The sequence below is a fragment of the Larus michahellis genome, chromosome 7 (assembly GCF_964199755.1).
Source record: "Larus michahellis chromosome 7, bLarMic1.1, whole genome shotgun sequence".
In the NCBI taxonomy this organism is placed as follows: domain Eukaryota; kingdom Metazoa; phylum Chordata; class Aves; order Charadriiformes; family Laridae; genus Larus; species Larus michahellis.
In genome coordinates, this window is record NC_133902.1 from 24475554 (window position 1) to 24499413 (window position 23860).

Consider the following 23860-nt stretch of genomic DNA (forward strand, 5'->3'; position numbering starts at 1 on the left):
TAAAAACAGCCAACTAATTTATTTAAAAATATCTTGAGCAGTTTTGCTTACACAGAAATGAAAGTCTTAAAATATGCTTCTTTCACAGGGAAAATACATGGATATTGAGTTTGATTTCAAGGGTGACCCACTTGGAGGAGTTATAAGCAACTGTGAGTATTACTCTTGGTGTCAGCATATTAACACCTTAAAATGTTTGGTTCAAAAGGAAGATGGTTAAATTATTGAAAAGATCAGCTGTGTTTGTCTAATCAAATCTCTCTCCATTATGTGATAAATTCTGCTTTTTAATTTTCTGCTGAGTAGTGTACCTTAAAGTACGTGAAAGCAGACGTGGAGAAGTAAGCATGAATAAAATGTCCTGTATTGTTTAAAAGGTACTGAGTAATGTGCCTCGTTATTGTCTCTGAAGCTGGTAGCCAGATGGATAAGGGTATCTGAGGCTCTTTCAATACTTGAATCCCCCAGATCAGTCCTGTTACTTGATTTGATGGGTTACGTATTTAGGGTAGATGATGTCTGAGATACGCTGTTTTGTAATTTGTAAGAGTGATACAAGGTATGCTGGAGATCACCATGAGGTGAGTATGTTTATTTGGAATCAAAGCGTGCCATACTAATTTTAACATACCTCACGGTGTAGGAAAAGACTTATTATGAGAGAGGATGAACAGCTGTCGAGTTTAGGGAGACAGGGGTGGCCTCGGAGGTTGTAACTTGACGTATGTTGTTGTGCTATGAAACATAGAGCGATTCAGAAATTCTAACCATCACTCTGTGGGGAAGAGAGAGGCTGGGAACTGAATGCCAGCCCAGGATGCTTTGACTTGCTTTCCTTTCGAGAGTTTAAATGCAGCTTTTAAAAGAAATTGCTCTTCTGTGCTATATAAAGCTCTGTTTGTTTGCTTTTCTTATTTTTGAAAAGGGATGGAGGAGGGCAGCGAGTGACTAGGTGTCACTGATCTCGCCTTGACCTCTTTTCCCACTCAGCCAAATTCATCGCTGTTTCTAAAGACTGACTTTTGACTCCATTGGCATTTTACTGGTTGTGAAATAATGAGAATCCATCCAAGGTGAACCGAACTCTCCATATATAACATAAGCATTTTAAAACATTGTGAAGAATTTTATGCGTAAATATAGGCTTTGGTTTTTTTCATAGGGCAAATGTTTTTTCTGGACCAGGTCACCTTTTGGAACCATGCCTGAAAGAGCATGATTTTTGTGACAGAGTAGATCTTGACACTCAAAGCAGTCACTATTTAAGTGTTTATGGCTATCTATTAAATTTGACATTGGGTAGTCAATGAAATTAGAGGCCAAACATACTCAGTGTATTCGTCAATAATTAAATGAGAACAAAGAGATTCTAGCAGGCTAGCTGTGTTGTTTGTTTCTTTTTGTTTCACATTCAAAATAGATACTTAAAACAAACCCTGCTTTGTAGAGTGGTCGTTCAACAGTTTGTCTTTGAAAGTGCTCTGCTGAGTCATCTAATTAAAATATTGTGTCATATCAAAAGGCGATCCAAATAGTTAGTCTATAGTTTATCTGCCTTATAAATCTTTGCATGTTGTAATTATAACATTACATGTAATTATAATGATGTGATGACATATGTAATCAAGGGCGGCCATATTTTTAGATCTTCCTAAAAGATGCCTATTTTAGGCATGCTCCCTGTCTTCTCACATTTAATAAATATGTAATAGGAAGATGATGAATTTAAATTTAAAAATGAAGATCTTATGTGTAAGCCCTGTTGTGGAAAAGATGTTACTTGTTGAACTATGAAACACCCCATACTTGACACAGGGTACGTCACAAGTAAATACTGATTTCCCATAGCTGAGAGTTAATGTATCTCATCTTTGATTTAAAGTTCGCAACATTTGATAGTTCATCCGTCTTTAAAGAGAGTTTGAATTCTGTACAGTTTTGAAGCAAGTTTGTTTTCCTGCCTTAGATCTTTTCCACACATCTGCAGCATTGCATTGCAACAGAAATATTTCTGTTGTGAGGTATCACCACTCTGGGAATATCAGGGCCTGAAATTCTTTTATGCCACTTACCTTTTACTCTGGTTTTAGTCAAATTTAGGATTTGTTTTCTTAATTCATTAAGTAGGAAATCAAATAGTGCTGAAGTTTCTGATCCTTAAAAAGAAAAGTATGGTTAGTGTATTCATAAATATTCTTTGCTTTCTGACCATCTGTTGGTTTGGTGTTAACAGGATGTGAAGATGATATAATAGTATTTTGATTGAACTTTAATAGTTGTATCTGATGAGCTTGATTTCCAAACACCAATGAAGTTCGTGGGCTTTTTGGATCACAGCCTATGTCACTAAGCTGTATTTCCTACTATGCGTGGCTGTAAGCAGCCACGTTGAACATCTAGCTTATTTTGGTGGCAAAAAGGGTAATGAAAACAAGTGACTGATTTTATCAGACTGGTAAAGATAAGCAGCGACCCATTAGCTTTAAACGTCTTGTTTTGAAATGGTCTGGTCTGTCCTACTCTAAAATGCTATGAAGCTCTGTGAAAGGCTAATCAATCTGCCTGTCACCCTTCGTGTAGCGGCTGATGCTATGGTGACCTTCTCTTGGGCCATTCTCTGGTGTCTTTCAATGAGCTCTTACTTCTTAATGACAGGGGTTAACCTGCAAGTGAACCTTTCACAGGATGGAGCTAGAGGGTAAAATTATCATGGCAGTGCATACTGCATGTCTCTCCTGTCCAGTTTGCAGTGAATGGTATGTTCCATTCAATGCAGTGAATGGTTCATTGCAGTGAACCGGTATGTTCCCAAATTGAAGACAATTTTACGTTTGGACAGTGTAAAATACATAATAGACTCGTTATATTACATAGCTGCTCGCAGCTTCTCAGTGCACTGATTTGTAAGGTATTTGACATATTGCTATATCATGATGTACAGTCATAAAAAGAAACTGAGAGTGGAAAATTTGAGATGAATGTGATTTATACGATCTTTAAGTATATTACTTGAGTCAGGAATTTCTTCCTGTTAGACTACAAAAGAAAAATGATTTCAGGTAGCATGTGTTGTACTTGTTTGGTCCTACGTCAGCAGCAAGTGAGACGTGGGGGCGAGCAGAAGGGTGAATAAGGGCTGAGAAGAGGAGGTATGTGGTAAGCCTGAGTCGTTTGAATCCTTCCTTTTTGTTAGTTTTCTGTGAAGGTCCCAGCCGGTTTTCCTAATGGGTGGGAGATGCTGCAATCTGTGTAAGGTGAGGTGCACAGCCCCAGTGCAAGCTAACAACCAGCCCATCCGTTCACAAGCGGACCTGATTGACCTGTGTGGGGTTAGGAAGCCCAAATTACTCTTGTGAGCTCTCCTGAACACTAAATCCTTGCCGTATTCTCGCCTGTGACTGTAGATATCCCATCACTGTTTTGTAACAAACCCTGCTCACAGTTATGCCGTGGCTCTAAAATGCATTTACAAACAGGTAAATTGCATTTACATTTTCTCTCACTGAATTGAGTATGAGGTGTATCTGCTCTTCCTGTCCTCCCGGGGGGTGTTTACAGCTGCTGCTGTTGCAGTGAACACTCTTGCCAGCGCTTACACGCTTTTTCCAGAGCACTTGTCAAGAAAGACAGTTGGAATATTGGGTAATTAACTTTTTTCACCTGGGTATAATACTGTGGAAATAAATTACAGAAACCATCAGTACTATTGTTAGTTTTCCGTTTATTGTAACTACCATGGTAGTGGGGATGGAAGCAGGAGAAAAGCAGAAAAGAAACGGCTATTCTTCTGTAGTTATAGAATAATATGTATTTCATGTAAAAATGGGTGTGTTTGTTTTAAAAAGGGATAGGTGCTAATTGCAATAACTTGTACAGCTCTAAAATAATGACTCTTGATGCACAGATGCTGCATCTGTTTTGTATTCCAGGTGACGTTTGCGTGCGCACTTGCTTCGTTAGTTTTGTGACCGGTTTTGTGTACACTAAATTTTATGGTTGAAATGGTTTTGCATAATACAGTCCAAAATGTTTCATCATTGCAGTTGTTTAGACCTTTTCAAAAGTAGAGATCTTACAGTAGTTTTCCCAGAATATTTAATGTCTTAAATATTCTGTCTCTTTAATATTTAATAAGTCTTAAATTTTCACGTTTCCCCTGGGATTTCCTGCTGAAAGATACCTAGCTTTTTAGCATTAGGGGATCTTTACTAATCTGCCTGAGCCCTTCAGTGATTTAATGATTAACGAGAAGACAACAGTGGTGCAGGTGAAGTACAGTATATGTAATGCCTGCTTTTGAAAAGCCGTTTTTAACTGGCACAGTGTACTTAGAGTGCAAATAACAAGGGATTAAAAAAGGGCCTCGTTTTGCCATTTTTTCCAACAATAACATGAAAGAAATCTATGATGTTTATTGAAAGCAACAACTTTTTTAAATTACCGAAGTGATAGTGATAACTTTACAACTCGTTCTTCTTTACAACTTGTTTGTTCATTTTAAAAGACAAAAGTAATTACCCACTCACTGAGAAATCAACAACCCGGCTGTTGGTTTTAGTTATGTGATTGCTGTTAGCGATCTCCTTTGCTCAGGGAAATATTACACAGATTTTACAATTAGACATTATGGAAAGAGATACTCATTCTTGTTGATTTATTTTTAATCTTAACTGTTGCGACATCTCCCTTGGTGTTCTAGTTAGCACAGTTGCCACCATTTAGGCAATTGCCTTGCCTAAATTAGGAAGTGTTAAAAAAAACCCCAACCAAACAATATGAAACATTTTGATTAGCACAATTTTAAACATCATTTATTACTTGAGTAATGAGGATTTAACACTCTTAAAATGTGCAACCATTGTATTTTCACTGCACATACTGCCCACATAGTAGTTTTTGTTTGATACAATTATGAGTCATTTCATTCAAGAGAACATTAATATAAACTTGGTGGGAATAATGTGAAAAAGTTCCTGAGAAATGACTACTGTGTTTTCTTTTTCACTGGTGCCTTTTTTGTTTTATGACAGCTGAACGATCAAGGTAGGAAAACAGAAAACATAATTTAACATCACGTGGGTGTAGAGATAAGCTTCCGTGACTAGAAAATGTTCTGTAACTTGGGCTGAATAGCTAAAAAGGTCCTTGGTCATGGCCTGCTGAAAAGAATATGACTCAACCAAACTTTTCCTAGATTTTTCAGAATGTACCCAGGTAGTGTCATTTTTTGTTTGCAGTGTTTACTTATTCCTTTCTTGAATGTTCATTCAATTTCTACTACATTTCGAGAAATACAAAGTTCCTAAATTTTTCTGGATTGAATCAAGTTCATGGGTCAAGTAACCAAAAGTAAATCCTCTAAATTTGTACATTAGAGTTGACAGGAGTGTTCAGCATCATTTTTCCTTTTTTTTTTTATTTTTTTTTTCCATATTGAGTGGTTTAGCAGGATGGATGCTTACACAGATCTCTTGATTTAAACCAGTGTTATCTAGGAACGGGAATTAGTCAGAACCTGTGGAATGTAGCTGGATTTTGAGTGATCTGAATCAATGAATATTCAAACAATATGATTTAAGAAGTGTTTCCAGGTTGGACCTTTCCAAAGCAATTTGATTTTTACAGTTGCTTTGATACACACAACATGTTAAGTGCTTCAGTTCAAGCAGGAGCATTGTTAGATAATGCAGGAAGAATACCCAGTCCTCAAGTACACCATGTGTAGTTCTGTATGTTCTCACTAGATAATGCTGTGTAGCCCCTATACATAATTTATATAGACTATATAAAAAAATGTAACATGCATAGAGTTTTGGGGTTTTTGCTTGTGTGGGTTTTCATATAGATAGGCACCACCTGTCCACACATGCCACTGTAAACAGAATTACCAAGTGGGTGCGTGCAGAAACCTGATGTGCATCTTTGTGTCTTCTCTTTTGACTGTTCAATCCGCAGAATTTGTAATCATGCGAGAGCTAACACAAAAGTTACTGGTTGTGCAGTAGTTGCTTTAAGGAAAATATATTTGGTTGATTTATTAAAATGCTAATTAGGGCAAACAAAGGGAAGGTTTTCTTAAGAGTAGGACAGATGGTCTGGATCTTTTCTACCAGTCTGATTTCAGTCTGCATGTGGGCATAAAAGAAAAGCAGAGAATGAATACAGCTTTAAAAAGAATTGGTAACAGCTGCTTTAAGGTAAATGCCTGATTTTCTGTCGGTAGCTGCTTTCTGGAGCCTTTTTCCTCAATTACGAAGGCTGACAGAATATGGAATATTGGGACTTTGGAAAGCCAACTTAATTAGTTAACCTCCTTTCTTCTAAAAAGGTATAAATAAGATAAACTGCAGTGAAAAATCGAAGTTAGTTATCCGTCTAACATAGCTCATTTGACATATGCTTGAGAAACTGTTAAATCTGCTGAAGGCATGTATGTAATTAGAAGAAGGTTTACATGTAATATTTTGCCAGGTTATGTAGATGAGCTTTTGTGGCAGCGTTTGAGTAAATTTATATATAGAATATTTTTAAACCCAAATAAGCCAAACCGCTTCACAAACTGCATTGCTTCAATATCCTTTGAAAACACAGCCATTTCCTGAAGTGTGTGTACCCACTGCGGGAGCTGAAGTTGTTTATTTCTTTGAGATGAAATTTGGCTGTGATTCGTTCCAACACTTCACTGGAGAACCTTCACAGCCAGCGTGACTCCGAACCGCCTGGCGCTCACCTTGCCTTTCTCAGCCCAAGTGTTAACACTCGGATGGTGGACCAGCCTCTCCCTTGGAGTTATGAATGTAAAATTAGAGAGGATCAAGTTATTTAGGTACAGGATGACTCTGAGTTTGGACCTCAAGGAGGGGAGCCCCAACCTTAGGTGAACTGAGAAGGCAGAGAGGGTGCATGCCAGGCTGCTGGTGAGACCTGCACCCTCTGACGTAGCGTCAAACGGCAGATGTTAGTCATCTGAAAAGAAAAAAAAGAGACAATAAAAAGGAAAAAACAAAAGTGGGAATCCGTAATCCTGATGTAAAGATGAGCTGCTGACAATATGGGACAGCCACTTGTTTGCGTATATCTGTACTTTGTCATCCGGCCTGCGCAAAACTGCCTGGTGCTGACGCAGGGCCACCACGGGAGGAAAGAGACTGTGGGGGTTATGGAGTTAAAAAAACCACAATTGTCTGTTCAAACAAGGCTGAAGTTCTGACCTGGTCACACAACCCATTCAGTGGTGAAGAGTTATTCGTCTTCATAGAGCCTTCACCCTGTCAGATGGTCTGGTCATTGGGAGCTTTGTGCACTGTCACCTGCTGCACTCACTACAGTTCTTCTCTCGGGCAACTGCGTGTTTATGGAATAAGATAGTTCAGGTGGTGTGTAAAATATTTGAAACTTGTCCTACTATAAGGCAACCAGAAGATTAATAATACTGTCTGAATTTTGTCATTGTTGCCATTGGCCTATTCCACGAGAAAGGGGTGTAAGCTTAGGTAATTACAGTGGGTAACACAGGCGCAACACGCTGCCTGGAGCTAGGCAAAATCTGAACACACTCTGTTGCGCTCCTCCTTGCTCCTCGGTTCAGCCAGCAAACCCCAGGGCAGATGCTCCCTCTGGGGTGAGCCCTGGCATGCCGGAAAGCTGGTGGAGCCCGGGGGCTGCAGCCCGGAGCAGAGACACCCTCTCCTCGGCTGGTCCTCCGTGGTGGGGCTAGAGGGGGGGTCTGCAGCGCAAAGGTGGCTGCACGAAGCACCGCCTCCAACTGACCGGATTGCTAAGGCTAAACAGGCTTGGTTTCAGCAGAAATGGAAATTTGAGGAAAGGTATAGTAGGGTACGCATCGGGTATTACAGTAGTCAGGCGGGGGGAGTGTTTAGCAACCCCACATGTCCTTCAGTGGATTGGTGTTCTGTGTGTTTTGCCTTTGTAAAACCTGATCTCAACTTTGTGGCAGCTCTTCTGAAGAGTGACATCCAAGCTGTGGTAATTTACCCTTTGGGGCTTTCTTCTTGCATGGGCAGAGCTTAGAGAGATCTTAACCCCAGTCAGAGCGAGCTGTGGTGGGTACGTAGTGGTCGGTGCGTGCGGGAGCTCCTTTGCTGCGCACTTGGAACGAGGCACTAAATGTCTCTGTCTTCGTGCCGCTGAAGACACGACTGTATACTGGGAACTGTTGGTTTGCTATCTGGAAAAATGGTGTGGAGCCCTTGTGTGCCACTGAGATAAGAAGGAATAACATGTTTTTTGTACAAAAGCAGCGAGCGACACCGATACCTGTCCAATAAGAGGTTCTCTTATTGGATCCCTCTCTCCTCTCCTGATGTGCTGGGGGCCCCAGCGTTTCAGAGGAGCACAGGCGGGACAACCATTTTATCGTCACCTCCATAGTAAACATGATGTAGAGTCTGAAACGTTGCGATGTGTTACAAGTCAGTTCGCTTCTGCTGTCTGCCCGGATTCCCACCCTCATTGTTAAGGCTTAGAGATGTTCCCATCACTAATGGTGGCGGACAAAGCAACCTTCTTGTTAAACTACTCAATCGGCGCAGTGATGCTTTTCAAAGCACTGCTTTTCCATTTCACTTTAAATGTCTTATGGTGGAGCTTCTGTCGGTCCCATTGGGAATTATTTCATAGTCTGATGCACCTGAGGATCACAAAGTGCTATGTGATTATTCAGTTTAAATTCTTCCTTTATTTGGCTTCCCCCTTTCATTTACCCATTATTCATGTGCCTAGCCTTTTAACATTTCAGTTCTTTTCAAACCTTCGCCCACGCAATCATTCTTACCAAATCTTAATTTTGTGGTTGTACTGTATATTGGATGACGGCTTTTGAGCACGTTGCCTCCCTGACCTGAGTTTTCTTTGCAGCTCACAAACTGCAGCTTTCAGAAGTGTACTGGGCTTACAGCTTGCTCAAATAACTTATTTGAGAAATATGTACTAATTCAATACATGGTGAAATGGTTTGTGCCTGCCATTTATCATCTTCTAATTTGATGATGGTGATATGAAGCAATGAAATAAAAAAACGATGGGGGATTACATTGATATTAGTGTTTTGCACCAACAACCTTTCACTGACCTGTGAGATTTTGTTTGTTTGTTTAGATCTGCTAGAGAAGTCTCGTGTTGTTAAGCAGCCAAGAGGTGAAAGAAACTTTCACATTTTCTATCAGATACTGTCCGGTGCCTCGGAAGACTTCCTCTGTGAGTGTTGCCCTCGTGCCATTTTCAGTTATGAATCTTCTTTACATTTAATGCGCTGTTCCACCCACATCATCTTTTGTGGGAAATGTGATATTGATTCATTTTTGAAATTATTGGTGGCGGCAATAATAAAGTATATGGTTTGGTATTATCCAAATATCTGAGTCAGAATTGGCTTTGCAATGTATTATAAACAAAGGAGAAAGCCTGTTCTTATTCAGAAGGCTTGTAATTAAAATATTCTTAAAGAAAACTTAATCCTGCTAATAACAGTTCTTGACAATACTGGTTCTGGGATAAAAGAGCTACTAACAAGTATGCTGTTACTAACTGTATTTTTATTTGATTTACTAGGCAAACTCAAACTGGAGCGGGACTTCAGCAGATACAACTACCTAGGTCTTGATTCTGCCAAAGTGAATGGAGTGGATGATGCTGCAAACTTCAGGACAGTTAGGGTAAGAAGTAGCAGGGGCTTGGGTGCAAACCGCAAAAGGGCTCAACAGTAACGCAGAGATCTTATGCCCTTGGTCTGGCATGAGCAGAGGGCCATCTTTTCCAAGTAATTTTTGGAGTGCTCCACGCTGTTTGTGCTAGGGTATAGCATGTTTACGCGGGGAAGCTTGGCTTCAACTGGAAAATAAAAAGAACCAAGTATCTGGAGTATTCTAGTGGGAATACAAAAAAAAAAAAGGGGAGGGGGGGAAAAACCCCCAAGTCCAGAAGTCCAGGCTCCTTGATCAGATCATGGAAAAGGTTATATTGTGTAGTTGCTTATGATGCCGGTGCCTGAGCTTCCTGAACCAGGTGATGCTGAGCAACGTGAAAGAGAAACAGGGCTTGGGACGTTCTCAAGATGATTTACCGTGATGTTTTTGCTTGATTGTACTCAGGGAATTACAGGAAGAATACGGGACCCCGTTACCCAGTGTATACAAATTTAGATTCAAAAAGTTACTTGCTTTTAGAACAACAGAGTGGACTGAGAAGACAGCAGTTCCTGTTTGTTTGACTGTGAAAAATTGCATTGGGTTATAAACTAAATTTAGTGGTTAAAAAATAGTACTGCATTTTAAAAACTCAGAAACTGAATGAATCCTAGAAGCAGACTGGACTGACGTGCCAGCTTAACTACCAGATCTTCTTTAACCTGCCTTTTATATTAAGAAACTTACTTACCTAAGCATAGTAATTATATCATGTTCTTTTTGTAGCAAAAAGTGTTTATAAAACATTTCTAATTTATGCTAATACAGATAAATGGTGAATTTTGCAAGCATGAGCTGTTTAAATGTAGATTCTTTTATCTCATAATTTTACCTGTCCCCTTTACAGAATGCAATGCAGATTGTTGGTTTTATGGATCATGAAACACAGTCTGTTTTTGAAGTGGTGGCAGCCGTTCTGAAATTGGGAAATATTGAATTTAAGCCTGAATCTCGTGTGAACGGCTTAGATGAAAGTAAAATCAAAGATAAAAATGGTAAGATGAGATTAATGACGTGAGGAAAAAACATATAAATAAATAACTAAAGAGAAAGTGCTTTCAAAACTAATAACTCTGTTCCCTTATGCGGTGCATATTTTTAACAACTTTGTTTGGCAGGGTAGCCGGGGGAGAGTGTGGATGGGGGGGCACTTCTGTTGAAGAAAACCTGTTTTGGGAAAGTACTGAACTACTTAAAAGCTAAGAGTTTGGACAAAGAAAAAGCAACGATACAAAAGGATTCATTATATTTACACTGTCCTTTTTCATGCTAGAACTCAAGGAAATCTGCGAGTTGACGGGTATAGACCAGTCTGTATTGGAAAGAGCTTTCAGCTTCCGGACGGTTGAAGCCAAGCAAGAGAAAGTTTCAACAACACTAAATGTGGCTCAGGTAAAAGGAGGTTCTGATTTTAAAGGAAAGGAACGTTTTAAATGGCTGTTTATTCTACAAGACAAAACCATAACTGCCCAAATAAAAAATGCAGTAGGCTGTACTGAATAAAGTATATCATTAACATAAGTGTGTTTTTTCTTCAGCTGTTTCTAAGTGTTCAAATATACTGGATGTTTTGCTTTTAGGTGTGAATTACCTCAAAAGCATAGGAAAATGTTGCAGAAAATGATAAAATGGACCAGTTCTGCACAAAACGCATGTTGAAAGTATTGTGGCAGACGGTTCTCATTTAGAGCAACTGGTGTAATTTCATGTGAGCCGTACGCCCCAGGCTGCTGCAAAACTGCTGCTGCCAGCTTATGTTTCTGTAACGCTGCAGAGCCAGTGGGATTGCCACCTGTGTCTCATCAGCTCAGGCTAGCAGGAATGTCATTTCCCTAACCACAGCTGCTCAAGTCCCTCTAGGACTACGGAATCCCCTGAGGATTAGGATGGGGGATGTGAGTCTTTAGAGGATAAATAGATGAGCAGGAAGGGAGTCGGAGCGCCCTGATTGTGGCTGCTGTTCCAGCTCGCCTGCAGCCTGGAAGGCAGAGGGATGCACCGGCAAGCAGCCGATGCTGCCCCAGCGTCCTGGCACCCCTGGTCTGGCAGAGGCACTGCTGCCTGAGCCGTTCTTGCTCTCTTCATAGCACCTTTAAGATATGGCAGTCACGTAAAAAGTTTGGGATTAGCCCGGCATTTATAACATTTTTCTTCTTTCTTCTGTTTAGGCTTATTACGCCCGTGATGCTTTGGCAAAGAATTTGTACAGTCGACTGTTTTCTTGGCTTGTTACCAGAATCAATGAGAGCATTAAGGTATTGTTGTTTTGTGCCTGTAAAAGAAAAATCAATAGGAATCCTTTAAATTAAAGTGGACAGTAAAACCGTATTTGCCAATTTCATTTTTCATGGTTGTACAGTGTTAGAAATGGTACAGGTGAATAACTGTATCACAGCTCAACAAATTGCTGTCTGCTCTGTTTTTAAGCTTATGAAAATAGCCATGTGAAGTGTATTTTGGGAAACCATACTTAACATTTTAGTTTACAGAATTTGACACCCTACTTACGAGAGGGTTTTCTTGATTCCCAAGTATGAAATGTACACATGACTGACTCAAGGTTTAATTTTTTTTAAAGGCACAAACAAAAGTGAGAAAGAAGGTAATGGGGGTGCTGGACATCTACGGCTTTGAAATTTTTGAGGTAAGACCTTTATAATAGTAAGTATCGAACGTGAGAGCTGTTATTAAAACTCAATAGAGTAGTTTATAAATGTGTAATCGGAACACATGTAATTTGAATCAAGTGTGTCATTTCTGACAAAAACATGCTAGAAAAGTAAGCCAAAAAGAGGTGTCTTAGCATGTCTGGCAAATGAGACAAAAATTTATGAAAGCCCAACTTGTGTTTTTACACCATAGGTAAATAAATATTTATGATGGGTAAACTGAATATATTTTGTTGTGACATACGTTCTGAGCATAAGAGAAATTCTGGCAATGTCAGTTCTGCCTTGAGGCATTTTGTGGATGCCTTTGAACGAGCTTTCTATCTTTTAAAAAACACAACAAAAACTATACATTTTTTTCCTGTCAAAATTAAACAAGGAATTATATTCCATTTCATCTTGGTTCACTTAAATAAATATTCTGTACCGATTCCTAGCTAACGATGTGTGGCTCACTGCTGTTTGCTTATGATAGTATTTTTAGACTGGTGGTATACTGAAACAAAAACAATACAAGAGGAATTTTTAATTGGGTTAGAGAACACCAGGGAGAGGGATTTTTCATAAATCTTACTCTGACAGTTTATTTTAAGAGATTTATAGATCTCGGCTGGAAACTGTATCTAATGTTTAAACTTGAAACTCGACGGGGAAGAAAAATCAGTAGAAACCTTGCAATCCTTACTCACTTCCCCACATCCTTCTTGAAAATCTAGGGAACATGTTTAAACTGTGTAGGTGATGGGAATAATCCAGACAAGAGTAATTACATATGGGAGGGTGGTGTAAGTTTTATTTCAGAGGCATAACATCAAAGTATGTACAAATCAAAACACCCCTGTGAAGAGCAAAAACAGAGCTGATGCTTGCTTCAAGGGTTTACTAAGCTAGGTTGTATTGTTTGCATTAAACATAAGAGCATATTTATGACAATATATTGCAAGCGGCCAGGTGGCTGAACGCAGATCTCGGCGCCAGATCTCTCTCTGGAGCCGGTCCCTGGCGTACCTTTAGAAAGCTGGACACTAGAATGGTAGTGCTGGCATCTTCGGGCAGGATTCTTGTTTTCACTAGCTCTTTCTTTTATGTTTGCTTAAGGATAAACATGTAGGGTGAGGTGGAAGACGGAAGCTCACGCTAGGACACAAGCCAACTGAGTAATCGTGTTTGTGGGATGGTGTTGCAGAAACCAGGTTGTTTCGTGCCTGTAATTTCATTTTTGGTAGGACTTCCACATCTTAGCAGGTCATAAAAGCAGTTGAGTGTAGGAGTTGTAGTTTCCCAGAAGAAAAATGTAAAAACGAGGCTCTTTTCACTTAGCTTGCATACTGAATTACAATGTAGCTTTCCTGATTTATACAAACTCAAAAGCTTTAAAAAAATACAGGCAGTTATTGTTCAGGCCTTTAAGTGTTGAGTATTGGTTCCAATGGAAGAGGTGTGAAACTTTTGCCTTGTGACTCAAGAGGATCAAATTCACCAGTACGTTCACACAAGACTGGACTGTTCCTCTCGTGAGTTAAGACCTGTGGCGAGAGCACCAGCCAAGCAGCTTGGTTCAGCATCACAGAAATAAACGGAATTATTTCTGAACAGTCAAAATGGGATTCAGGTAGCGTGCCAGAAACATACATGGCTTGTATTATACCGTATTTTAATTTTAAGACATTTGAAAAAGAAATGTATTGGTTTAGGTTTCTAGAGGTAACTAGTACAGTTACTGGTATTGGGACTGCATGGTGGTATTGTAATTCAAAGGGTGAATGGTAGAAAAAAACATCCATTAGAAAATCCTGAATCAGCTGTGTTTGCAGTACTGCCCACTTAGCCATCCCTGTGTTTCCAGACAGGTTAATTTTATAATCAGAAACTGCTGACTTATTCTTAGTTGGATCAAAAGCAAACATATTCTTTCAAGGCAAAAAAAATTAATAAATTATTTTCTATACAGCTCTACTTGGAACAAAAGATGATGTTATGTCACAGTCCTTGAATGAAATAATTCTGTAATGAACACTATGTAGACAAAATGTAACTGGTCTTGTCGTCGCTTGAATGAATGTCACGTAGTAAGGTCAATCAAGAGGACGCCTGCCAAATATTTTTGTGTTAAGTTTTGTAACAAATGATTGCATCTCACAAAATTATTAAGGATCTTGAGAAAATGCTTAAAAAAGAAATTATTGTTGAGAATTTAAGTAACCACTTCACAGAAAGTATGTTGTTTAAAATTAATTATATTAAACCAATCAATAAATGAATGAAATGTTAACACAATACAGTAACTCAAGGAAAAGTCAATAATGTAATAAGATTTATAACATTAAAAATATAGTGGAATTTGGACTGTGTGGTACATTTGTAAACATGGTGGCTAAACGTTCAAAATATTAGCTGAGTTGTAGCTCATGGCAGTAAGTATATCCATCTAATTATAAATTACTTAAAACCACTGACTAAAAATGCGCAGTTCCCTTTTGAACCTAATTCTTAAGTCAGATTTTGATTTTCATGTCTGTTCTTGAAGGTTAGAACTAACATGATCTCTACAAAGAATGTGTTTTGGCAAAAACATATTTGAAATACTTCCTTATCTGTGAACTCGTGTGTTTTAAACTTGTAAGCTATTTGATATGCTGAAGGTAAATGGCCTACTTTAATCATGTTTTTACTCAGGAAGCAGATAACTTTATCATCAGCACATGTTCTTTGACCTAAAGTGTCCTTGTACCTTGGAGACAGAACATATCAAAAACCATAGAAGGTGTAGTAGGAGTTTTTTAAATACATGCTAAATATTTACACGTGAAGCTCAATACCATTGAAATAAGTATCAAGATATTTGTTTCCTGAAGGGAGTTTTGGTGTTTGGTTTTGGGTTTTGTTTTTCCTTTACCCCTCAGGATCGCTGAAAGAATAAACTAATGGTATTCCAGTGTACCTTTTTTGTCCTGAGGTTCTCACTTAAAAGTTATTGGAATACATTATGGACTGGCCTGATTCCACTGCAAAAACATCCGTTTGCTACAGATTTTTGAGGTTTTTGTTTTGTTTCATACTATTTCTTGGGTCTTACTCCTGTTTAGGGTGATTCCTTAGATCACCCGACAATTCCTCCTACAAGAAGAGAAAAGAAATCCAGATTTACCATTCTGAAAGATCTTACACTTCACCTTCTGATGACAATAGCAATCTTGTTCTATTATATGCAAATTAAGGCTTATATGAGATTTTTTTCATCTATTTTTGAAAGATGACTTTATTCACTGTCCACTGTAATTTCTACAATTTTCTATAATTTAAGATGAAGTCAATTTACAAAGTAACTGGAGGTTGAAATTCAAAAAAGGGAAGATACTGTAGTATTGATAACGCTGGGATAATCTTTGGCATTTGGTTTCCGCTAGTATTACCATCAAACACAAACCATTTTTCAGACAAACCCAAAAGCTATCCAAGAAAGCAGATTTAAGGACTTGACTGTCCAAAAATTCAGATTAGGGAATTTAAATCTATTGATAATCCTCAGCCTCTGTGGGCTTGGCAAATGTCAAGGGCAAGCTTGGCTTAAACAATCCACAAAATAGGTGCTGTAAAGCTGTGTTTATTTTTGAGTCCTGTCACGCCCTTCGTGGTAAGCGGTATGCTGGGACTGAATGTTTTGAAAGTGAAATGCTGAAATTCTGGGTGTCTGTGTGAATTGCCTATCGACAAGGATTTAGGGACTAGGATTAGTGTGAAAATGCAGGCTACAGGACCGGGTTGGTTGTGTAATGCTGCTGGAGCACGAGCAATGGATTGAAGCCTGACGCTAATTGCTCCAAGTATGTTTATCTACATTTTTGAGCGGCTGCGTGCATAGTCAGTCTGCAGTCTAGTCTGTCATTTGAGATGGGGCAGGGATGATGGTTGGTGGCACTGGGAATTTCAGAACCAATTCGATTGCAGACTTGCTGGGGTAGGTTTAGGGCTGGTCCCATGTTATTCCGTGATTGATTCTGTGTTTTTGGGCAGACATGGTTTTTGCATCTCTGCAAAATGTCAGGGTTGGGTTGTGGAAGGGGTAGGGTTTATGAAAAAGAAAAAAAGGCTGTAGGAGGCAGATGACTGAGGACCCGGCAGGTTTCAACGGAGATGAGCACAAGACTCATTCTGTTTGGTTTGGACAGTTAATTTTCTGTTGTGTACGTTTCCTGTGTAGATGAGGGCTAGGGTATGTAAAACTGAACGTCTTGGAGCAAGTGTGAATATTTCATTCTGCCTAGCCTTCAGAGATAAAAATGTCTGTGCTAGTTGGCTTAAAGGCTTTATTCTGAATTTTCAGCTGCCACTATGTAACTGGTCCACATGACGAAGCTAATGATTTGGAGTGTGGTTTTATGAAAATTAAGGCTGCCAAACAAGGCTTATTCTTGAAATTTGCCAGGCCTTGAGAAGACAGTTTGAGAGTGAATGCTTTCTGCTCAGTCCCTTGGCAGAGTAGTTTGTTCCACGTTTTTCCTTTTGTTCCAGGTACACAAGAACATGGCAGCATCCATCACATTCTGCATAAACCCCAGTAAATAAAAATACCACCAACAGTCAAATAAGTCAAATAAGCCACCCAGCAGCAGGTCCATGTCTCACAATCTGTGACGCACTTTGATAGTTCTTATATTCATTTACAGCAATTAACTTGTTGCTTGTGTGTAGAAACCCCTTGTGGTGATGGAAAGAAGCTTGGTCATATTGCATGTACTACATAAACTCTGGGGACCCTTTCTTCATGTCTTGACTTTGGCTCTAACTCAGCCATGGATATCTGTTGTCTTGGTAGTTGCCTTAATCTCCAGACCGTAATTTCCAGCCATTTCTTCTAAGTGCCATACCTTGCAACAGATTTCCTTTTCGAAATTGTTTAACCCTTTTTCCGATGCCCATCAGCGTATCTGATTGCAAAAGGCAAAGCCCAGTCTAGTGTGAAAGAGGAATTTTTAATCTATAATTGATCAACTACATCTACTGGCAGGTGTTATGAAAGAGGGAAGCTTTACAGAGAGGGACCCTTGGTTGGACTCCTAGGTGCTGTGGAGATTTTAAAATACAGTTAAAGCAATAATTTCCTGAAGTGCTGGCGTGCTCAGAAACAGAGGGTCATCCCAGGAAGTTAATCACCGTTTAATTAATCGTGTTATAATGTAAGTATTTAGAGAGGCTTGTTTGGCAAAACACAGGTTTATGAAGTAAATCCCATCGGCCGGCTGTTTTCAACAGAGGAAATATTTGAAATGCTGGAGCAAATATACATGATTTCTTTGCTTCGGTTTGTGAGAATAACATTTTGCCCAACAGCAGCTATTATGCCTTAGTAGAGGAATGGATGAGATTATATCGTAGGTTCTTGTCTATTTGGAATTTCTGTTGTTTCAGGACCGTAATTTATCAGGTTGAGTTGGTTGAAGTGATTGTACCTGGGTTTCCCCATGGATCTCGCATGCATTGTGTGCACTGAATTCACTGTAGTTTCTTGCCCTTTTAACTCCAAATTTGGTTTAGACCTGCGTTTCCAGACACCACAACTGAGAGCGAAATGGATTTGAGAGTGCCTGGTTCTCTACCAGTGCCAGTAGCATCGATAAGGGCTGAATATGACAAAGATGAATATGGCAAATATGGAAAGTGGATAATCCCTGATTGCTTCCATTAGATACATGGAAACATAGTCAATTACATGTGGAATATTTATAGTTAAGTGATAGTCCTCTCTGGTTCTTTGCCTACAGACGTACTTACACAAAAGCACAGAGCTTATTCTAGTTTAAAGGAGGTATTTTTCAATTAAGTTTGATTACTTGAATGTTTGTATATGTAAACAGAAAAGTAAGGGATAAATATAGATAACATATCTTCACTAACTTTGCAGAAAATTTAAAAAAATATTATAACTGGGTCATGTGTAACTCATTGCTTTCTAAGATAAAAAATTGTGTCTTTTTTCATTTTCTTTAAATGGACTTTCCCCATTTTGCTGATTTCCTTTTTCTAGCGTTTATATTTCTTAGTTTCATCTCATAAATTCGTATGCTTCTGTGGTCATGCATAAAAATCCCTATCCCCAGACACCACAGTAGGTTATAAATTAAATTTGCTGGTTGGTTTCACCATTTGTCTCAGTGAAGCGAGTATGTTGGTCTTTTATCATCATTACTTTTGCCACCTGGCTTTTTCTCTAGGAGCCTCAGTAGTAGTCTAGGGGCCTGGTGGAACTACCTGGGATCACCCATCTATGTTAGGAGACTTCTGATGCCCAGAGCTGCATTGATGCTGAAAAAACTTAATTTCTGGGGCTGCGTGTGTATGTGTCAGAGCAAAAGTATCAGTCTCTATATGTCGCCCCCACCACCCTCCCTCCCCCAATATTGATCAGAAAGTTCATTTTAATGGCATTAGTTCTGTTGATTTCAACAGTTGGTTTCATGACTTCATGGCTTTTCCTTTCAATACTTCTCATGTGTTTTTTAGGTGTATGTGTTCATATAAGGTATTTGAAAAGGTGTTGCTGAGGACCTTTTTGTCAGTGTGGTTTAGACTGAGCAATATGTAGATTTTTGAATTGGCTCTCAACAGGAACTGGTGTGATGAAAGATTAAGAAGGAAGAGGAAATATTGAGAAACACCTTTTATAGGTGGGATACTGATGATATAGTCTGTAGATTTGGATCAACAACATACACTTGATTTGGGGAACATGGTGAAGTGGAAAGGACACAAGAAAACGGAACACTTAAACTAGGACTTTATTAGGCAGGTGGAAGATAAAAATTTATTCCTACCTTTTAGTATGGAAAAGTACCCAGTTTTCAGTGTCAAGTAGGTATCTTAGCTGGCTCAGTGTCTCTGGAAATGACTGGAATTTGGGTCCGAATTTGGGTCCTCAAAAGTGAATTGGAATTCTTTGTGGGGAGAGAAGGTTAGCAGGTAGTTGGTTTTCATAGGAAAATGCCCTGGTTCAGATACTTTGTGTTCATAAATCTAATGCAGGAAGCGGCACTCAGCATCAGCACGTGGACACATTTCTGCCTGAGACCATCAGGCAGATCCCTGTTATTTGTTTCAGTGGCCAGTCCAGCCTAAACCACAACAGACCACGAAGAGACTTTGAGCCTAATTTTTTAACTTTTTTTTTTTTAACAAAAATATTTTTATTTTGTCTGTTTGCTATTGGTATTTTACTGGTATAACAATATGTAAAGTCTGGAACATCCATATATGTTTTTTCAGATGATTCTATGATACACATGACTGGAATATTCCAATGAAGAAATTAGGTAAAATACTAAGGAACGAAAAATATTTTCCTTAGACTTTCAAGCACCGATATGTAATTAATGTAATAGCAGGGGTTCAAAGCAAGAAAGTTTTATCTTTTCATGGTTGACTCTAACAACCTGAGTGAGATACAACATTGTGATCTGCTTGTGTAGAGAAGTACTATATTTTTGCATGGAGCAGAATTTTTTAGAGTTAAAAAACTTGCTATTCATGAAATGCCACCCTGATGCCCAGTAGTATGAAGACTGATAAAGACTAAAGCTGTATGAGCAAGACACCATTATTTGTGAAATTAAAAACACGGTGAAGTAAGCTTTAATTTTTGTTAGTGAATTTTTCTACTTGTCTATATTTATTGTTGCACCTGATAAAAGGTTGGGAGGATAAGCTGAGGGTGGTTGGCTGATCTGTATCTATATATTTGACATGACTAAGCCTGTCTCAGGTGACATTCTGACATTTCCCAGCACCTTTAATTTAATTTGAGAGACGGAGTGGCTTTTTCTTCCCCAAAGGTTATATTTTGTATTCCACAGTGATTTCAAAGGGACAGTTTGAAACGCTGCTATAAAAATGCAGGGATTGAAGTGCTGCTCTCAACCTTAGACTAACAGAATTACAGCCTGGAAGAGAAGCTTACACTTTGAGAAGTACTGGTCTTAAATATTTTTTTTTTTTCCTTAAAATTTCCTAAGAATATTTGAGTTTACTAACTCTTCCTGAAATCTGGGGTCTGATAGTGCTGCTTCTGTGTTTGTCAAAACCCTTTCTGGCACTTAATGCCAGCGTAAGGAGGAAGTACAGTCTCTCGATGGCTGGATTCTCCCAGCCTCCTTCTCCTGAATTAATGCTGTGCTGTCACTGCTATTAACCAGGCTCTGTTGTCTTCTAAAAAACAATGTCAGAAAGTCCTTTAGATCACTCCTAGTTCTAATGTACTAATTCCTAGGAGCCTTCAGTAAAATATTCGGGGACAATTGATTTACATGATTCGTGAAGCCCTCGCATAATAAAAAAACTATAGATATGCAGTGATGGAGAAAAAATTCCCAGAATCTCTGTTGCTTTATTCAGGTGTGTCCAGGGATAAGCACTAATAATCTTTTGCATACAGTGTTTCTTAAAACCTGCAGGAAATGCCTCTTTCTAAAGCGTATTTAATTTACCGACTGTCTTCTGGTCTGTTCAGAGTTAAGTGTGTTGAGAATTTCAGTAATTCCAAACATTTTGCCTCATTTTCTTTGCTGTAATTAACTGTTAGCCTTTTGCTCTCTATCGTACATAAAGACCAAAATCGCTACTGCTCTTCGATGACTTTTTTCCTGGAATAGCAATTTTCAGTGGCTTGGCAATGTCAAATAGAATTTCATAGCTTAGTGAGTGATTTGTGAAGAACTCTGTGGATTTTGGTTTGCTTTTCTTTGGCAAACCATAAATAACACCGATACACAAATCAGGAAAGCATCTAGCAATTAGTTTAATATATTGTTAATGACATTTTAGTTAGGTGGTTTAGCTGGATTTGCAGTCCAGTTTCCGTCCTCTTTTGAAGATGAAGACTGCGTATAATATGTGAGCAAAAAGTCCTGCATTCCTTGTAATCGGAATAACAAGGTCTTTTGGAGAAACAGTCTTTCTGCTTTAGGTGGCATGTGCCTGGCAGCAGGATGCAGAGCGTGTTTTATCCTTCCTCTTTGCTGGTCAGTCGGGGTCTTTTTACTTCAAACTCTGTATATCTAAAGTGATGGCCTTATCCGAATGTGTCAAATAAACTTTTACCCATTCTTCCTCCAGTACTCTCTCTTCCATTCCCCTTTCCCCTCTCCTTTTAATGAGATTTGTCTACTGAAGGTTATATATATGGCTTTTTGAGACAGAACATACACGGTGATTTAGAGACATGACAATGCAAGAATGCTGTTCTGTGTTAAACTCTGAAGTGCCGCAGTCCCTTGGTTTATTTGTTAATCTTTGGATATCTAAAGATACACTCATCTACAAAAAAATAATGCATAACATTTATGTAGTACTTCACATTTGCACTGACGTATAATATGAGTCTGATAAAAAGACTGATCTATTTGGTCTGCCAAATAAATGCTAATAGATGTTTTATATTCTGTGTTGTTATGGAAGTAGTACAAGTACTGACTGCAGTTTATGTAATTTCTTTTTGCAACAGAATGCAGTAAGTATGACTTGTTTGCAGTGCTGATTTTGATGCATGCCAAATTTTAACTTTCTCTTCTAGAGCTATGCAAGTTTCGCAATCTCTGATTGATAATTGCAGTTGGTGTGAGGGGCAGTTTGATGTGGCTGAGAAAGTTTGGTGATCAGCTATGATTTTGCGTTACCTAAAACTAAAATGATAAAAGTAATCTGTGCTACCTCAATATTTTCTAATCTGCTTGTGTGTTCTTAATCTCGTTTTAGCAACCAGATCCGTAATTTAAACATTTAAATGATTGCAGTTGCCCTTAGTCATAAAAATTCTATCACCATAACCTGAGTTTCACAGGTATTGTATAGTAGACTTATTTGGTAGTGTAAAAAGGCATAGTGCTTTATTCTGCAAATTTTCAGGCTTCCTAAATAACCAAAGTGTTCTTGACGACTAGTGATTAAGGAAGGAAAGGGGGGAAAAAAAAATATAAACAGGGCAGGGGGGAGGGAACCCCACGACCCCAAAGCTGAGAAAAGACAACCAGCAGTGGATATCCAAACTTACTCTTGATTGCAGTTATTTCTGCAGATACATGTATAAAATTCTTACAATATTAATGACCTTTTCAAGCGCTGGAAAAAAAACAAACAGTGAAGCTGCTCTTCCCTTTTTCTTTGAAAGGGGCATTTTAACCTCAGAATGGGCACCTGGCCTCCAAACTGCACTCATTTAAGATGATGTAGATGAAGTGGTGATCCACAGCTTTTACGCTGCAGTCCTGGCCCTGGTGAGGTCAGCAGCAAAGCTTCAGCTGGCTGGAGTGCGAGGGCTTTACCTGTGGTGTGTAGGGGCTCGCTGCGGCCATCGTTTCCGATGCTGACGTGTGTCCCTCTGGAAGCGTGCGGCTGTAGCATCCTAGCCCCGCTCCGGCAGAAGTCCTGTCGTGCAGCTGGGATGGAGCAAGCTGCCGTGGTGGCTGAGCAGCCTTCCCACTGCCTGCCCACCCGCCCGTCCTTCCAGGTTCTGCTCTGGTCCCTTCTGCGAAGGGTCACACGCATGCTTGCTCCCTAACCCGGTTTTATATGAATTAGCTTTTTAAAGTATTTTTGGTTGATAATTTTTTTTTTTTAATTCCCATCCTTTCATGGGGCAATAACATGAGCAGTTTGGCAGGGAGGAGGTGGGTTGGCCTCTGGAGACAATAATCTCTTAACCCAGGCTCAGCTGCAACCAGAATAGCAGCTTGGGCCTCAGTCTGTAGTGAAATAGGAGACTTTATTTGCTACTGAGTGATCCCGGTTGGAAAAGAGCTAATGCTACCATCATAATTTTATTTATCAGCACCTACAGGAGACTACATTTTACGCATGGGGACAGATTAGTGCAGGCAAAACGTTTGTTGCTTATTTCCTGACACCACAGGCCTCCTTATGACCCCTGCCAAGGAAGCGATACAGAGGCATCACGAATATAAACCTACAGAGTTTTTGTCCCTCCCCATAGAGAAAGCCTCAGGGAAGGATTTGGTCTGAAATTTCCAAACTAATCTCATTCTCAATAAAATATTACTCAAACCATCGCATCACAAAGCTGGAAGGAGTAGTTAATAAAGCAGCTTGTTGACTTGCAGCTGCTGCAGTAACTTACTCCAGCTGAGTTCCAGGGTGTTTACACAATGGCAAATGCAAACATGTTTTATCTGACAGGACAACAGCTTTGAGCAATTCATTATCAACTACTGTAATGAGAAGTTGCAGCAGATCTTCATTGAACTTACCCTCAAAGAAGAGCAGGAGGAATACATCCGAGAGGTAATACTTCATGGAGCTTTCCTTATCCTCTCTTCTTCCCGTTGTCCTGTCCCGGTAATGAAGATACGCAGGCATGCATGCTGGAACCTCTTTTCAGGGAAGAGTCACTTTTTGACCACAGGCCTGGCATGGAGCGTGTTTGTGTAGGACTGTGTGGTAGTTATTAAGCAAAAAAAGTTGGTTTTGTTACACATGATGAGT

At 39.2% G+C, this 23860-nt stretch overlaps 1 protein-coding gene across 5 annotated transcripts in view; it reads left to right on the forward strand.

The window, feature by feature from the left end:
- The window catches only part of MYO1B (myosin IB), a 115518-nt gene that overhangs the window by 62065 nt on the left and 29593 nt on the right, over positions 1-23860 (forward strand). For all 5 annotated transcript variants that reach the window (XM_074593928.1, XM_074593931.1, XM_074593930.1 and 2 more), the window contains exons 7-14: positions 89-152; positions 9118-9216; positions 9571-9674; positions 10552-10699; positions 10978-11096; positions 11873-11959; positions 12283-12348; positions 23555-23659. In XM_074593928.1, the coding sequence (XP_074450029.1) occupies positions 89-152; positions 9118-9216; positions 9571-9674; positions 10552-10699; positions 10978-11096; positions 11873-11959; positions 12283-12348; positions 23555-23659 (792 nt within the window). The remainder of the gene's footprint in view (positions 1-88; positions 153-9117; positions 9217-9570; positions 9675-10551; positions 10700-10977; positions 11097-11872; positions 11960-12282; positions 12349-23554; positions 23660-23860) is intronic.